At 36.9% G+C, this 19,188-nt stretch overlaps 1 protein-coding gene across 2 annotated transcripts in view; it reads right to left on the bottom strand.

Annotated features, from left to right (window-relative positions):
* Positions 1-16,093: 16,093 nt before the first annotated feature.
* The window catches only part of LOC149234478 (uncharacterized), a 61,920-nt gene continuing 58,825 nt past the window's right edge, over positions 16,094-19,188 (bottom strand). For both annotated transcript variants that reach the window (XM_089371847.1, XM_089371848.1), the window contains one exon: positions 16,094-17,359. In XM_089371847.1, the coding sequence (XP_089227973.1) occupies positions 16,220-17,359 (1,140 nt within the window). In that variant the 3' untranslated portion in view covers positions 16,094-16,219. The remainder of the gene's footprint in view (positions 17,360-19,188) is intronic.

The following is a 19,188-nucleotide window of genomic DNA, read 5'->3' as shown; positions in this document are numbered from 1 at the left end:
GTACAAAAAGGATTCTGGTGATTAAGTAAACATGGACGATTGTCTTGACATATTTAACGGAGGATAGTAACCTCTAGGTGTTGGGTGATAAGGAATACGAGGTGGTGAAAAACTTAGTCCCGGGTTTTCCAAAAAATTAGTCAATGAAAGATACCAAGCACTGCTCCTAGGTAGACTGTAAAAAATTGATTCACGCTCCCTAAGTTCAATAACAGGTTTATTTTTAGGGATAGGGATGCCTACTTCTTCTTCCGGAGTAGCAAGTTCTTCGATAGCTATAAGTCCAGAAGGAAGATTTTGGGTAATTATTCTTTCTACCCTGGGTGAACCAGGACCACTAGAAGTTGGAGAGGTAAACCCCGATGTTGGAGTAGCAGCGAATTCACTTTCAGGTTCAGATATTTCAGGTTCCTCACCTATATCACTAGTAGATGAAAAGCTACCAGTAATTTCGGAAACAGACACTGATTGTGGATTATAATCTGCTACTAAAGCTTGAAGATCAAGATGTACCACCAAAGAAGACTCTCCTTCTTCAGGTGACCCAACTCTACTGTCTCTAGGAGTTACGAGGGCTCTTAACCCTTCAGGCTGGCTCGGTGAAAACTCAAGAGGTTGGCCCCGAAGTCTATGGGACTTCCTCGGTAATTCAGCCACGATTAAAAATTTTAACTACTTCACACGAAAACAAAGTAAAATCTCAATGAAAACCACCTAAAGCCTCTAAAGAACCAAATAAATTTGAATCACACGCCTAAAGAATCTAGGAGATCAAACCACACACAAACAGTAACTTTCTGTACTAAAAACACTAGTTGGTGATGAAGCCCAACGTCGTTGAGTTCAATACAGAAATGGCGGTTGGAACAGTTACCCCAGCAACCTGCTTAATGAATAGACTGGCACAAGTTCCTCCACTAAACCGTCTCGAGTGAAGAGAACCCCCCAGAAAATCCAAGTCGACGTCTGCTCCAGGTACAGTGGGATCTTCCCACCACTGTCACCTTAGGAAGAATCCTATAGAATATGGTCACTAAGGTTACTAACGGAAACAAATATACCTGGGGGAACAGTCTACGATCCGATACGCACGCAAGGGCAGAGTAACAAGCTCAATCCCCTTGAAGGCTCCTTGACATAATCCAAGGTTTACCAACAAGTGACCCCAGGCTCCTCGACAATGGTTAATCTGAGGTTTACCGTTTTTAATACGTGAATATCTAGTGTCATTCCCAATGAGGAAGGATTGATTCCCACACTGGTTCGGACACGATCTCGTGCTTCTCCTTTAACAGGAGCTTTCCCAGAGCATAAATGAAACAATTGGATTTCTCTCCTACCGCAAGATACAGCTACTTGTTTGTTTTACTGTCTTGGAGAGTTAATTACTCCCTACTCCAAGACACTAGCCTAAGCTATGTTGGTGTATCAGAGCCATAGAAACAAAAAGATTACTAGATAGATTTTATTTTAAGCGTTATTTTTATTGGTTTTTGTTTAAGTCAAGAGGTGCGGAGATGAAACTTGTGGTGTGAAGACTCAACTCGAAATCACTAAAAAATGCACTTAAGATGATTAAGCAATTTTTTCCCTTCAATGAACTTCTAGCTATGAGAGAGTTTGAGAATGCAAATACTTGTAAACACAAATCTTTCTTAACAAACAAATTAAAAGAAGAGCTTTTTGTCTTTTCCAATGCACTCAAAACGAGACAACTAGTTATTTTCACAAAAATTTCCCTTTTCTTTCAAAACACTCAAATACTACAAAAACAAACTTTTTCCAAAAGAGATTTTTTTTATTTTTTATAAAACACTCAAAACTATGGAAATGACTAATCTTGAGATCTATAAACTATAAAAAACTATTTGAAGTCAAAGCTTACAAGATGTCTTTTTCAAGGATGTTTTACTTAGCTACAAGAAAACTAAGGACTAATTTGTCCAGAATCACTAATCAGTCAAAAAACAACCAAATTTTGTTTTCTTTTCTAAAAATGAAATCCAAACTTTTAACACAAGCTTTTTCGAAGTTTCGTAAAGAGGAAACACAAGGTGGATTCCTCAACAAAGGTAGATTTTTCAAATGGTCAGACTCATAAGAAGGCTAGTAAAAACCAAGGTGATCTGAGGCTTCTACAGCTTCTAAGCTCAGAGCTACTACAAGACCAAAATGAAAACCAAACCCAACAATCAAAACTTCTAGGAATTTCACCTAAAACCCTAACACCAATGGAATTAACCTAAGAAAAGCTTCTGACAGGTTATATGCAGGTCTGGGTAGGGGATAATAACATCTAAACAAAACTAAGTTGATTAACAGAGAAAATCTTAGGTTTTCCAAAATTTTGACAGGGTCCGCAGGCCCACAGTTAACACAGGTGTCGTATCGCTCTGTGCTAAGAGCAAAAGTGCAGATAGATCCGCACTGTGTACCAAGCCGAGGGTGCGGTCCTCTCCCAAAGTTATGAAAAACAAAAAATAATCCTAGATCTACTAAATCTACCCAATTCCACACACAACAAGCCAAAAACAGAAACAAAAACACAGTTTCTCAGGTCAAAGTAAAAACAAGGAAAAAATCAAGTCCCCAGCAGAGTCGCCATTTTGTCACACGGAATGAGTCGATCTTGCGGACCAGATAGACCTTCCTAGAATCTAACGATATCTAGTGACAAGCAAGCCAATAAAAAACTATCTTTCTCTAAATATGCATTTATAAACAAAGGCAAACAAGTGTTTAGGCCTACCTTGGGTCCAATGCAAGTTTGTGGAAGCCTCGCTCCTTTGATCCAAATGAACTCCCTTGTTGCGAATCTGCAAACACAAAAAAGCAAACAAATTAAATAGCACCTGAAAAGCCAATATCATAAAGCATACTTAACATGATGATCAAGGAATTCATGAAACAAATGACATAAGACAATTTGTTGAGAAAAATGAATCTGATTGTATTAATTCAAATCAAAGAAGAACTTTACAACTTGTGCCTTGATGTTGTACAAGCTCCTCCCAGGGTCCAACAAGAAGTCTCCTCTACTTTGACAAGTTTCACTCTCTTCCCAATGAAGCCAAAAAGGTATGTGACCTCTCCTCTTAAGCTTAACTAGGAAGTCTTAATTCCACCAGCATTTACCCTCAAAAATTTTCAGCTTCTAACCCCTCTAGCAACCAGCCCAATGCCTTAATTTATAGTGCAATGGAGGGAAGTTACTAGGTCCTCCTTCAAAGGGATAAAGTCCTCCTTCAAAGGGATAGCTCCTCTCATCAAGGGATTAGCTCCTTCTCTTTTGGGATGCATGAACCACCTAAGAGCGACCAATCCACGTCAAGTTTCCTTCTAGAATCATCTAGAATTAACCCAAAGTGAGTTTTTTAGAATAAACTTGCGCCTTTTTTACTTTCACAGGGGTCTGCACCCACTCCTTTAGGGACAGAGCGGGCAAGTCCGCAGTTTTTGTTAACAGGGGGTGCGGGACCGCAGGCAATAGTGAGAGAAAGTGCGGAACCAGAGCTTTGTTGATTTTCAATATCTTTCTCTCATTTTCAAAGCTTGACTTGAAGAGCTGAGGTCTGGAAGCTATGTTACCCATTGAATGCGAAATCCCGTCATTGCAAATGGCCATCGAGTTACTTCCAGCCACTTCCGAAGAGGAAAAACGTTTGTTATACTTGGCTCAATTAGATGAGAATCGACGTGATGTTGCATTGGCGATCGAAACTCATGCAAAACGTATTAAAGCTCAGTATGATCGAAATGTGACCCCTCGAAATTTTTCGGAAGGAGACCTAGTCTTATTGTACGATCAAGCTAATGATAAATTAGGCGCTGGAAAATTCGTTCCTATGTGGCATGGTCCCTATGTTGTTAAGCGAAAGCTAGCAAAAGGGGCCTATGAATTGGTAGACTTTGACGGGGACTCTTTAGGTAAACCTACAAATGGTCTTTACCTGAAGAGGTATTATGCTTAAAGAATGGGTATGCAGATTTTTAGTTAGGATAGTTTTCTTTCTAGCTGGTGTGTTTTAGTTTAAAAAGTGTGCTTAGCTTAGAGAGTGTTTTTCGTCATTATTCCTGCTTATCTTGATTTTACTCTTGATATTGCAGATGTCGATGCCTCTCCAAACATACATTGGTTTCGCTGATGGTGCTTGTCATAATACACAACATTTCTTCCGCAGCTTGGGTTATCTATTCACCCTCTAACGAGTTGGTATCTATGCATGGGGTAAGCCTCGGTCAAACAACGAACAACATTGCGGAGTATAGTGCAGTGATTGAGTTATTATCTGAATCTATTTCATTTGGGATTCGGAGTTTGATAGTGAGGTTAGGTTCTGAACTCATTGTATTACAGCTTAATAGAGTGTATGCCATTAGAAATCCAGTGTTATTGAGATTATTTTTGAGAGTGCGTCTCTTGGAACGTGAATTTGATTATATTGAATATCAGCATATTCCAAGATCTTTAAATACATTAACAGAGGTAATTGCTTCTCGAATGTTAAGTAGACATTTGCAATAATCATACATGTAAATTTAAAAACATTGCATAACATGTTTTACAAGATAAGCCGATAATAGTGATATATATAGGAGTGTGTCAAAATATACATCGTCCTCGATCATAGGTTGAAAAACACCTTATGATCAGCAAAAATGATAAATATAAAAAGCAAAAATTTCATATGTGTCTACAATAGGCGATCATCCTATCACTGGTGATGATCTCGATAAGAAACCACTGTACGGGCCACCTTACAAAGGAACCTCCTAAAAGGTCCTGGGACCCCAATCACATAGCGCTGTAGTCGACGAGGAATGTCATCTATGCCGATCTCTAGAATGTCCCCTGTTAAGCGCTCTAGATGACTCTCCAACTCAGCCAAGGTCTCTGCTGATTCGTCCTGTGGGGCTGACGCCGCTGCAACTGGTTGTTTCCTCTCGTAACGCCGGAGAGCGGCTGGTCGCTGTGGACCCACATCTGCCTTGGAAACTTTTACTATCAGTTTTGGGACGACATAAAAACAAAAAAAAAATAAATAGGAAAATGTTGAAAATGATTTTACCTGAGTCATCCCATTGGTCTCCTGGTGGAAGAGCCATGTCTGGGTCACCGCGAAAATCTACCCCAGCATAAGGAAAGTCATGAATAGCAAAAACCTGGTTTTCCAACCAATGGAAATACTCAGGTTTGAATCGAACGACCTCTGTCCCCTTGTCAGGATGACGGGCCATAACTGCAACCCATCGCATCAGTTTGGGCTCTCGAGGAAGTCCAGCTCCAACAGTGACGTGTTGCAGGACCAACATCGGGACCCTCTCCAGACCAAAACTCACAACTAGTGCCATAACCAAAGGTCTTCAGTTGTCCGTTCTTGGCTCTGGTCAGTTGGCTTTTTACATTAGCCAACACAGCATCGCACCAGTTGAAGATGGTGCCTCGAAAGCAGCAATTGCCATCCGCATTTGGGATCCAGTGGCAATATGTAGTGCGCCGCTCCCGCAAAGCCTGGTAACAGTAAACGCGATCACCATGAGTTTAGGACGGGATATGGTTTTAATGTCTATCCCTTTGTCTCTAGCCTGGTTGTTGCAGAACTCTAGCCGGAGGCTATCGACAGACTGGCCACCTGGCCTAGTCCCGAATAGAGTCAAGTCTTCGCCTCTCTTAGGCAAACCAATCAAAAAGTATATATCTGCCGGCTCAATTTTGAGCTGGTGGCCACCAATGAAGAAGCACTGGTCCTGTATGCTCCACCTGTCTACCAGCCACTGCAAGAAATCCACCTGGGCCCTCATGCCAGGTATGGCCCAGAATTTGTACAAGTCGCATGCCTTCAATGCATTGATCGAAGGTTGGTGATTTAACGCGGCAAGATCTACGTCCTCATGCTCCCGTTCTCACCAATCAAGCATGATGTACACTCTACATCCAACAAAAAGGCAAATTAGAATGCAAGAAATTAAATTGTTTGGGTCAATTTTGAGAATTTTTGGGTTAAAAACCCTTGTTGCGGTGACTGCACCCTCTCTATTAGAGACAGTGCATGGGTCCGCACCTTGCCTTCATGGAAGGTGTGGACCCCTAACTTTTTCCCCATTGAGAAAAAGTCGAGGTCCGCGGGCTGTCAATGTTATGCCTGCGGGCCCCCACGCACGGGTTTCTAGCCTAAAAACCCTCTAAAAAATGAAATAAAACCCTAAAAAACAAATTGAAACGGTTGAAATTGAAGAGTACGATGATGTGGATTACCTAGAGGAGACAGCGTTCGATTCCAACGGATGGATTTTCCGCAATCTTCACAGGAAGTTTCTGACCAAAAGCACTATTTTCTCACCCAAATCTTAAACGGTAAAAATGAATTGACGAAAGCCCTTTTTATAAGTTTTTTGAATAAATGAATTGTAAATTTGTTTATGTTTCACTTTAGAAGGGTAACTTTTGCAGCATTTTTATCCATCTCAAACAGGTATGAGTAATGTTTGCAATTTTTGTTCAGGATAACGGATTTTTCAGGCGAAATCGATCATTTTCGACGAAAAAACATTTAGAGTCACCTTTAAGCTCTTTTCTGACTCCTAAAACATGAAAAGGTCGCCGAGTTTTTCTTTTTAAACTCGTTAAAACGGAACTAAAAAGACAGTCCACTTACAGCCCTTTTCTGACCGTAAAAACATGAAAAGATTGCCGGATTTTTGTTGTTTCAAATTCGATATTGGTTATAAAACGACGTGTCATTGATCGTTTTTTTACTTTTTTGGATCAGGGGAACTAATTAAGAAAAGTACTCCTTGGTCGTAAAGATCAAGCGGTTCTCTCAAGTATTATTTTATACTTTTTCGGGCTTGGGAGACACAAATTTACGAAAAAGGTCAACCCTGGAGTCTTCTTAAGTTTTTTCAGACTCTCTAAAAATGAAAAACGTCGAGTTTCTCCTATACTGGACTCGTTAAAATTTAACAGTAAAGGACCTGTTCAATTACAAACAGGAACGAACCGCTCCTTCTTAGGGTTCGAATTTAAACTAAGTTGGACTCATCCGAAGGATGAGCTTATAATCAAGCAAATGTTATCCTCCTCAAGCTTGTCAAAAATAAAGAGGTACTTGCCAGAAATGGTGGGGGAAAAGAGAGAAAAATGAGCCTGTTTGTCATACTTTGTAACCACTCTTGAACACGACACTTTTATTCACCTGGGTTGGGAAATCCTTTGTCTAACAGTTGATCAAACCACATTGAAAGTCTTCAGCTGGTTTCTGGGTATTAACTTTGGGTCAATTGTCACCAAACCATCTGTTGTGTCGTTATGTGTTCAAGAGGTCACTACCAATAAGCCATTCATCTGCAAAATATCTGTCATCCATCTTGACCATCTCTGAGTCAGTCCTTGCAACTAAATTTCTTCAACTTGATCTATGATTTCGTGTTGTGGGCTTGCCTGCGATAGATTGCTTTCTATCGACTTCAGCTCATTATCTAGAAAGATGATCTAGAAATCGTCAGTACCTTGGGATCTGCATGCCTCAATGGCAGATTTCTCGCCTTTGACGACAGGTTGCATCATTGACCTTCGATCAAAGGACTCCGTGACATGTTCGACATCAACACATCTATTCACATCTCATGGATTGTACTGGGTACTTTGAGAGCCATTGACATCACTGGTGGTTTCTCTCACACTTGTTAATAGTTTACATCATTGACTGGTAGTCAAGTGGTTTCTACCATGTTCGACTTCAACACATTTCATTCGCATGGTTAGAATCGTACTATTTCGGGAAGTGGAAATGAAGACCCTGGATCTAGTTTCTACAATCCAGGCTGCGAGGAATTTTGTATTCATTATATTGTGGACTATTCATAAACAGATGGCTGTGTCCATACTGTGTCTATAATTGTGATGTATTACAAGATCATTCCTATATCAGAGCAGTAGTTAGTTTTCTAAGTCAGTTTTGATCTGAGTATGGGAATGCCTACCTCAGCGATCATATGATCTCATATATATATTTTGCATTGAATATTTTTACAAGTTCTGACTGGGCTCTCCACAAGATGATCCTCGAAATGATAAAGTACTTCACTCTTCCTAAATGATAAATGAAATCCTCATCTACTACAGATTTCGCACTTTAGGGGGCAATCTGTTACACAAAAATATCGTCACCATAACTATTTGCAGTCAGTATGGGTCTATCATCACTTGTACTGTCCTCCTAAGCAAGTCTCAGACCTCAGCTCTTCAAGTCAAGCTTTGAAAATGAAATAAAGACATTGAAAATCAACAAAGCTCTGGTTCCGCACTTTCACAGGGGTCCGCACCCACTCCTTTAGGGACAGAGCGAGCAGGTCCGCAGTTTTTGTTAACAGGGGGTGCGGGACAGCAGGCAATAGTGAGAGAAAGTCGGAACCAGAGCTTTGTTGATTTTCAATGTCTTTCTCTCATTTTCAAAGCTTGACTTGAAGAGCTGAGGTCTGAGACTTGCTTAGGAGGATAGTACAAGTGATGATAGACCCATACTGACTGCAAATAGTCATGGTGACGATATTTTTGTGTAACATTTATAAAAAGAGGTCTCTAGTAAAGGGGTGGAGAAATTTGGGGCTAGATACTATATGTCTTATTAGATTCTATGAACCTTGTAAGATATATCAAGGGTGGGATCATAAGGTACATATGATTTTGAAGTATCAATAGGGTGATGATCATATAATGTCTTTCATGTATCATGCTTGAAGAAAGTGGGAAGAAAAATGTTGAAATTTCAAAAAATTTGCCTCCTAGATGACGAAGGATATGTGAGTGATTCAAAAATGCATTTTGGCAAATCGAGAGAAGAAGTTGAGGACTAAGGTAGTACTAAAAATCCTCATTTGATGGGAGGATCTTACATTGGAGAATGCTAAGTATGTAGATTTTCATAGTTTGTCATAATAATGGAAGATTTTTGGATTTAAAACTATATTAAAATTTAGAGGCATTCCTAACATTTCAAGTGGACACTCTACCCATTGTTAAGAAACCTGAGCAAGCATAGAATAATAGACAAGTAACACTAATGAAAATAGATAGAAAAGAGATGAGACTAGCCATTTAAATTTAGTTAAGAATGTTAAAAATAAATAATCATAAAATAGTATAAAAATTGGATATGGTTGAAGTGATGAATAAAAATCTAATAATAAAAATGAAATACAATAATAACATATCATTAAAATATTCATGGCATATTAAAATATAAATAAAATATTATATTATATAACAATCAAATTATTCAATGAACGGATGAATTAATATTAATGGATAATAAAAAATAAAAAAAATAAAAAACTATTTAAGTATTAATAAAAAAATCAATATAATGATTGAATAATTACTATCTATAAAAATAAGAATAAATAGAAAAAAAACAAATCAAAATATAATAAAATGGTTAATATCATCCTAATTAAATTATATGTTAAACAATATTATTAGATATAATATAAAGTGACCATAAACACAAAAGATATTGGGAAATAAAGAAAGTTCAGTTAATATAAGGAAATCTTTTAAATTAGATTAAGGAATGATCAATTAGGATAATGATAAATTTTAGGCCAAAAATAATAATAATAAGGACTGAAAATATTAATATATATTATTCAAGAAGTGGTAAATATAAAATAAATAATTTTATATTACAAATGAAAAATAAGGTATATTCAATATATTTTCGATACAAGAGTAAGAAGGCATTAAACAATAGAAGTCAAACAAAGATTAAACCAAAAGAAATAAGGTATAACATGAGATAGAAAGGAAACTTTGCAAGGAAGGATATAAAAGGAAGCAGGTTAATGACACAGGTTATATATAATTGATTGTCAAAAGTGGTTTAGTTTATATTCATCTTTGCAATTAAAGTTGTTAGGTTGTTTTTCTATGTTGAATAATGGCGTGCTCAAGCTAATACTATGAGGCTTTGCAATATTGCAACATCCAACAATACATTTGCTTTCAATTTAAGGAAAGTGGGATGATTTTATGTTTAAATATAACTTACTTCATGATTAATTATTGGTATGCTGTGAGCCATCCAATTTTGTTGGGTTCATTTATAATTTTTTTTAGTTAATGGAATTATGTTGAGATGAAGTTGATATGAGTTAGTCATATATTTTTGCTTGTTTTTTGAAGTGCATTATTGTAGGTAATTTGAAAGAAACTAAATGACACCAAGTACAAAACTATGAGTCTAAGAGCAACATCCACATTGCCTTGGAGTATTTTGAATTGTCATCCATAACTTCTGATGAAAGTTTCTATTTATGGGTTATATGATATTCCACAACAATTGTTACACTTATTTTATTACTCTTAGTCCTCTATTAGTTTCAAAATTGATTTTTTAGTCCTCTATTAGTTTCAAAATTGATTTTTTTTTTTTTTTAATGATATTCCACAACAATTGTTACACTTATTTTATTACTTTTAGTCCTCTATTAGTTTCAAAATTGATTTTTTTTTAGATCTAGTTCAAAATTTCATACCTTAGTGATAATAACAAAGTTGTGATCACTTTAATTAAATTCATGGAGTGTTATATATCTTTAAAAAGGTGACTTCATGTACTATACACAACCTATATTCAAATTGCATGTGGGATGTAATCACTTGAGATTACTTAAAATTGATTTTTTTTAGATCTAGTTCAAAATTTCATACCTTAGTGATAATAACAAAGTTGTGATCACTTTAATTAAATTCATGGAGTGTTATATATCTTTAAAAAGGTGACTTCATGTACTCTACACAACCTATATTCAAATTGCATGTGGGATGTAATCACTTGAGATTACTTGGGTTGTGCTGCAAGATGTGTATGACAATATTTTTATGCCTAATGACATTGGGCTAATTTAAGTCTTTTTAACCTTTCATGCCTATTAAGTTTTTTTTGTTGGGTCTCTTTTGCTTCAAAAGTTTTAATAATAAATCTAATTTATTTTGAAAAAATATAAAGATCGAAATTTCAAATTTTATGACAAGTACTCTTATACAATATTTGATGAGTACTTTTATACAATTTTTTCTATTTCAAAAATGTATATAACTTTAGCTTTTTTTAATAATAAATTATTGAGGAAATTCAATTAAATTTATTAATTTCAATAATATAAAAAAATCATTATATATTTTAAAAATATAAATAATCTTGATATATATTAATAAAAATTTAAATGAAATGAGGTATAACATAACAGTTATAAAATTATTATGAAGACAACATTATTAGGAAATCCTAATTGACTTTATTATATCAACAAGGGAGTTGTGAGTTAAATCATAAAATTATTATGAAGACTATCATTAAAAAGTCCTAATTAACTTTATAATGTTATGCGATGACAAATTATGTCATGCCCTCCACTGTATGTGTAATTCTCTAATTTGAATGAAATGAGTTAGGTTATAAAATTATTACGAAGACAGTGTTATTAAAAAATCCTAATTGACTTTATTAGTCCCTGCCATCTGGCAATGGCCAGGGACTATAGTAATCGATATCGCGATGTTTAGCATTAATTGAGCTGCTTGTTCGAGTTCCTCATCACTTATAATCAAAGTTTTTAATCACATATGGTTTCACCATGTTATTTGGCCTCTTCCCGAGGAAAACTGAGACAAACCATATCTTATTTTATTTTTAAAGGTGTTGTATTAATCGTATAAGTTCACAGCCTAGACTAATGTTAGCATTAGTCTCCAGTGTTAAATGTTATGTTATATGTTATACTTGTTTGGGTAATTGGGTAATTGGCTATGCCATATAGCTTGGCTCTGCCACGTGCACACCATGCACCTGCACACCATGCATTGCTCTGTCTAACTTCCACCTACACACCATGCATTTCCAGTTTCGTGTAATGCTCAGCGGCCTTCACTTTTGCTGTTCTTCAGTCTTATTCAGGTGGATATGCTTCAGGCAGCGGCTTCTTCATGTGCCCACGCTTCAGGCAATTGAATCAGGAACTATGGTCTAATGTTATAGTTCCAGGCCTTCACTTTTCCTGTTCTTCAGTCTTCCTTTTCTTCATTCAGGTGGATAGGCTTAAGGCTGCGGCTTCTTCAAGTGCCCAGGTTGGCTTCAATTGAATCAGGAACTATTGCGGCTTCTTCATGTGCCTAGGCTTGAGGCAATTGAATCAGGAACTATGGTCTAATGTTATAGTTCCAGTTCTTCACTTTTCCTGTTCTTCAGTCTTCCTGTTCTTCATTCAGGTGGATAGGCTTAAGGCTGCGGCTTCTTCAAGTGCCTAGGCTGGCTTCAATTGAATCAGGAACTATTGTCACGGCAATCGACCTGCTTCATCTTCACATCTTCACAGCCTCATGAGGTACAATTCTGAAATTAATATAAATTACAAATTATGAAATAAATTTAAACTACGATAAACAATAAGTAGCAATAAGTAATACAATAAACAATAAGTAGCAATAAGTAATTCATGCTATTAAGAATTTTTTCTTGCAAATTTCAGAAATAGCATTCAAATACACAATTTCGTTCTTTTCTCTCTTGAAGGTCTTATAGCTTTTCATTTTGTTTCAGATGTTTTGAATCTCATTTCAAAGACCAAATTGGGCAGTTTGATTGCACTGCTAGTCAGACAGAGGATGAGAACAGAGTTGTATTTAATTTATATAGGGCTTCCCTCATTGCCTTTCCAGGAGAGAAAGTCATGGACGAGGCTAAAACTTTCGCTGAAACTTTCTCTACGAAATTTTTAAAAGAAGCAGAACTCTGGGAAGATTCAGCATTTTGGAAATGGGAGTTTCAGAAGCGTTTGGAAAACCCTGTAGCCTAATCCAGTACTATTATCCAACTTACTGATTCAGCGTTTTAGAAATGGGAGTTTTAGAAGCGTTTGGAAAACCCTGTAGCCTAATCCAGTACTATTATCCAACTTATCCAACTTACTGATTGTGCTAGATTTTTTGTTTTTCTGAGTGACATTGGCATTTGAGAATTACCCCATTATCAATTATCATTTTTCATTTTTCATCTAGAAATTAATATATGAGTCAAATCATATCCACATCTACGTGCAAAAACAGACACAGTAAATAATACAAATTTGCAACTTGCAACTATAGATTTAGATAAAATATTATTAATATGAGAAAAATACCAGGCCTCAAACACACAGGTCATTGCTAACGAGAGTCGTCAGCCCCACAAACCCATAAAACTTGGCTAAGAAAATAGTGGTGTTCACTTGTGACACTGCGATGCTTATCCGTTGTAGTAAGGTCTCAGAATGCAAGATTCCATTGCAGGTAAGGTCTCAGAATGCAGGATTCGATGCAACCCTTCGGCAAGACTCGACAACAATTGCAACTCATCCTCATTATATCTTCTCATATGACAAACAGGCAGAGAATGAATAAGAATATTGTGTTCACAATATGTGCGCACAGGATTTGGCAATCTGATATATAAAAAGGGAAAAGAAATTTCATGCATTCCGAGTTCATAAATTATTCTTTTCTTATCTGATCTTTCATGGTAATCTCGAGAGATATCTATTTGTAAGCATCGATAAACTTATTTCAAAGTTTGCCCTAGATTATTTTTTAAGCCAGGTTTTGAGCCAAATACGTGAAACAGAACGCAAATGGTAATGCATAAACAACCAAATGTTAATGCATGAACAACCATTTTGAATAGAAAGATGTATAATCACTTACAAATATGATAGAACTCTCACGGAGGTATGTTAGAACTCCCACTGATTTATTTGATCGTATTCAATGGCTATGCAGATTGAAGTTCTGATCCTGTCACCTGTACAGATACTCTGTTAACCTGAACTGTAGGGTCTTAGTAACAACAAAAATCCAACTTACATTCAGTTCTCCACCAAACAAACAATATTGAGCTGCTTGCCAAGCAATATTGAGTTGTTTCATAGCTGGGCTGATATGCTTCCATCTGTAATGGACACATGCCAAGATGTCTCAACAATTGTTGATATGCTTGCACGTGGAATGCCAATTTGTTATGTACCCACATGATCGAGCTTGATAATGATGAACAAATAGATCCTCTTAGCACATTGGCGGAATTTCTGGAATTGGTTTTTCTTTTTCACCACGAAAGCTTTATAATTCAACTCTGTCTGAAAGAAAAAGAAGGCACACTATATTGGCTTACTAGTTTATATATATATTGGCTTACTAGTTTATTTTTGTCTTGTTCATAAATCCTGGAGATTGGTGACCACTACACTCAATCATCAACAAACTACACTAACCCTCAAGGATTTTTTATTTTTTTCCTGGTTCATAAACCCTGAGATTGGTGACCACTACGTTCACAGCATTCAACCATCAACAAATTAAGCTAACCCTCAAGGATTTTTATTTTTCTCTGGTTCACAAACCCTGAGATCGGTGACCACTACGTTCACGGAATATTTGTACCAAGCAAATCCACCTAAAGGGATCACTTCCTCTTGGCTCAATTATGGAACCTGACCCAAGAGTGTTGAGAGAATTGAACCCAAGACCTCTCAATAGCAAAGGTGCTTTAACAACGGGACTGGACCAATTGAGCTAACCCTCCGGGCTAGAAGCATTCTCATTATAAATTTTATCATACTCTTTAGCCATGACCCAGGGGCATCAAGCCGTCAAAATCACTCGAGGATCACACTCGGCCTGACCACACCAACGCTTAGCATGGCTGGATTTTTGCGCAAGCTGTGGCCCTATTTTGTTGTACTCTTATCTCTATAGCTGACATGTAATTTGTGTCCGTGGACTCTGTTTTTGCGACAGTGTTTTCAAAATTCACACATTTTTCATTTTTTATTAAGTTTTTGTTAAGAGTGTCTCGCTGCTGTTCAAAACTTGCCGCACTCTCCACCCTTATCTGCAGCAGCATACTTATTTCATCATGTCCAACGGATTATTCTCTGCTGCATTTCACTTGCTATGTCATTGTATTATTTATGGTATATACTTGCGTCGAAGAATGCCCTTGAATTAACCCAATAAAAGCCAACAAAAGAGTTCTATTGCAATTATGTGCTCGGATTCCTCCAAACAGAGTCATAAAAAAGCTGCTCACACATGCAGATTGACAATAGAATAAACTATAATTCTTGGCTAAGAAACAAAGGTATTTTAGGATTCAGCATGCCAGAAAGCAATGTGACACAAAAGCAACTTAAAGACTGTAACTGATTCTCAGCCCTGGGAAAAAGCAGCATCAAGGTGATGAGACATAGACTTTAGGACTTATTATCAGTAGCTTCATTTACTACCTCTCACTGCTTTGCTGTTTCTTTTTTCCGACGTTAAACCACCCAAGTTGTGGCCGGAGCGAAATTGAAACTCCTAGGATGTGTTAAGTGGGCCAGTTTGCGAAATTGAAACTCCTAGGATGTGTTAAGTGGGCCAGTTTCTTCTTCAGGTATGCCAAGCTAATTTTTAAAAGTAGCATAGCTTTTAGGGTGACCTTGTCATAGTCTCCATTAAAGGACAAAATAGAAAATTTTAAATATGGTTTCTTGATCCTGTTTTACAAAAGTTAAAGTTTGGAAGGTTTTTACTCTTATTGATATAAAACTTGCCCAGTTTGGTTACTTGATCATCTCCAGGTATTAGCTCTTATAAATGCTATAGAAAAATGGTATAGCACCGGAGGAAACGCTTGTCACTAAGTCTAATCTTTGAAGCTGTCCCTATGAAAGACATCAGTTGGACGGCCGAGGAGAGGAGAAATTTATCAGCAAGTAGGCAATATTTAGCAGACATGAAACTGAAATTAGAATCGTTTTTTTGGGAAATAGAAAAAATCCAGCACCTGATCTGTGGTGTCATATGTTATTTGGCAGGCTACTATGATAGAGAGAAGCATCAAATGAAATTGAAACCAAGGTGGAATCACCGCTAAATAAGATGGAATGAAACTTGCTGGATGGCAGGACTGTGAAGCCAAATGCACAGTAGGACATGAAAGTATATACGAGGATCTGCAAACACCGGTATTTTGTATATTCATTAGTCAAGCAAATGATATAAAAGACCAAGAAACCATTATCTTTGCACACGTGTCAAAAAGAATTATCTCCTCAAGCAAAAAAATGTACATGTAGGGAACATTCCGGTTTGTTATAAGACGACATCAAGGGAGCTGTTTCTCCCTTAAAACAAATAGAACCACTACAGCCATTTCTTATAAACATAAATGTAGGCCATCTTGACCAGTTGGCCTACAAAAATATAGCCCAATATAATTACAACCAAGTAGCCAAAGTAGGAGAATGGCAGGGAGTCCATAGCCATTGTTTTGCCAATCACTGTATATGGAAATGTTATACCTATTGCACATATGACCGCAGTCACACATATTACTGGCCATGATGCATTTCGTTGAATGAAAAGAATTTTCTCTGTTCTGATCATGTGGAGGACAAGAATATGCATAACAATCCCTTCCACAAACCATGCTGCATGAAAGAATTCTTGTCTCACCATTGTGGCTGCATCATAATACCAACATATAAAGAAGAATGTAGCAATATCAAAAATGCTGCTTGCAGGACCATTCCACAACATGAAACTTGCTATATCTTGTGCTGACCACTTGTGAGGAATTCTAACATATTCTGGATCCATTTTGTCCCAAGGAATGCAGAGTTGGCTGATATCATAAAGGAGGTATTGTGTCAGAAGTTGCATTGGAGTCAAGGGGTCAAATGGAAGGCAAGCGGTTGCGACAAACAAAGAAACTACAGTTCCAAAGTTGGCAGTGACTGCCAATTTTATGTATTTCATGCTGTTTCCATGGGTTATTCGTCCACGTTCAACTCCAGCAACAAGAACATTGAGGTCCTTTTCCAATAGAATTATATCAGCCGAATCTTTGGCAACAGATGCACCTGAGTCCACAGAAATTCCCACATCTGCACCTTTGAGAGCTAAGGAATCATTGATTCCATCACCAAGGAAACCTACAATATGATTTCCCATTTTCAACGATTCAACTACTTGCAGCTTTTGTACCGGCGTAAGCTTTGCCAAAACAGTGACCTTTTGAACTACTTCATCAAACATTTTGTCTTCAAGTAATGCAAGCTCAGGTCCAGTTATAACATTTGTTGTGCGTATTCCGACTTCTTTGCAAACTTTTATTGCGACTGGGAGATTGTCTCCTGTCAAAACCTTAACCTTGACACCTTTTTCAGCAAGACGCCAAAGAGCCTCCTTGACTGACTCCTTTGGTGGATCAAAAAATGCTAGGAACCCAAGGAACACCATGTTTTCCTCCACAATTTCGTTGCAGCTAATTTCTGTGGCAACCTGTAATGAGACGGTCATTAATATAAATGCTCACAAGTAATTAACCTAGACTGGAGTTTGTTAAAACATTTTTTAGTTCAAAATGGTGGATAGCAATGGTAGTTTCCTCATCAGCCAATGAACATTATCTAGACCTTGAAACCTTAAATTTTTCTGTGATTTTCAAGGGGGAAAGCACACTAATGTTTTTGCGTGATTTTTTTTTCAAAATTGATCTTACATGGCAATAGGATCATAGTTCAATTCTTTGTGGTTTTATTTGGAAATTGTTGGAATGATGTTGTAGCAACACTTACTGCTCTAAAACAATCTGTTTTCTATACTTCTAATGAGGATGCTATTAGATGGTTTAAACTTTAACTACTGGTTAAATGTTAGAACCAATATGCACATGTGGATGTAACTTTTTTAAAAATTAGGAGAAAGTGGCTCCCAAAGATACTGATAATCATAAAACACAGTTAGTTAAACCAAGGAATTAGACATCAACTTGTAGAATACTATATAGATAAAAGTGGCGATGAAGAAGAGACATGTGATGGAAATATTTAACTACTATTAGTATCATTTATGTCGTATGTGGCAGATGCTCTATGATATCTACTTGAAATTGCTATAGTACAAGGATGAATACAAGGGATATCCCTTCCCAATGGCGAGCAGTTTACTAAATATACATTTGTTGATGATTCGACTCCCACTCCAGAATTATCCCATAAAGTATGAGAGGCACACTTGCTGCCTCAACACTCTTGCTACAGCTGTTGCAGCCTCATGAGCGAAGAAAAGGCAGAGGTTCTTCTTATAGGGAAAGAGCACTGACCTGTTTGGTTTAACATGAAATGGAAATTCATTTAGTCAATGAACATTATTCGCTATATGTTTTCCATTTAGCATTGTTGTCCCTGTCAAGGTGTTGAAGTTCTTGGTAGCTTCGGAAGGTCTTCTACATGAAATTGGTTGATAGCATATTTAGGTGCTTGCTTGATGGAGTATGTGATTTATGACTTCTTTCCTAAGTATAACTTAGGAAAAGTACAATAATTAAAGTCAATTAATTATTATGGACTATTAAGCCAAAGTACTAAGGATAAATAGTTTAATTATTTAAGTGACTTGGATATGATTTCAATGTTGATCTCAAGAGAGCTGGGATCTAATCTTGATCGTCAATCACTTATGAGATTAGGGTTATGGATTTGGTTTAATGAAGTTATAAAAGAAACCCAAGGCAGAGGTGAAGACATACAAGTGGAAGAAGCGATTTTCTCTAGAGTGAGTGGCTCATCTAGACTGATGAGAAAGGAGGAAGAGTGCAGGGAAATTTAGGGAGGATTTCTAGGAGGCCGTGTTGTGGAGAGGCCAATTTATTCAGGTTCATTTTTTCTTGAGTGTGCAAAGGTCGTACGAGCAGAAAGTAGTAGGCTGATTTGCTGGGGGCGGAGGTTGAGTTTCTCCAGGGCTGAATTCTTTAGGAGGCCGATTTTCTGGTGGGCCAAACTCCTTGGGCCAATTTTCCTAGTGGAGGCCAAGTTACAGGTTCCAACAATGCATTTTTTTGTGTATTTTTCTCTGTGGGTCTAGGCCCAGATTTTCTCGAGGATTTTAATGAAGGAAAATTGTTATGGGTGTATACTTACTATTGTGATGTGATTGATCTCTCTGATTTTATTTTTCTGCTGCAAATATTTTATTTCAGAAGTTAAATATCAGTGATTTTATTTTCACAACAATTCATAATTTTATTCAATAATTTTCAGGGAATAAAATTGTTTTGGTAATTTTAAATCTGGACTGTTATTGGAAATTTAATACAAGGAACTTCAAGA

The sequence above is a fragment of the Pinus tabuliformis genome, chromosome 8 (genome assembly GCF_031772625.1).
Source record: "Pinus tabuliformis cultivar Carrire ecotype Pingquan chromosome 8, CPIR1, whole genome shotgun sequence".
Taxonomy (NCBI): Eukaryota; Viridiplantae; Streptophyta; class Pinopsida; order Pinales; family Pinaceae; genus Pinus; species Pinus tabuliformis.
The sequence above is the reverse complement of the archived record's forward strand: the minus strand, read 5'-3'. Positions and strand labels throughout refer to the sequence as shown.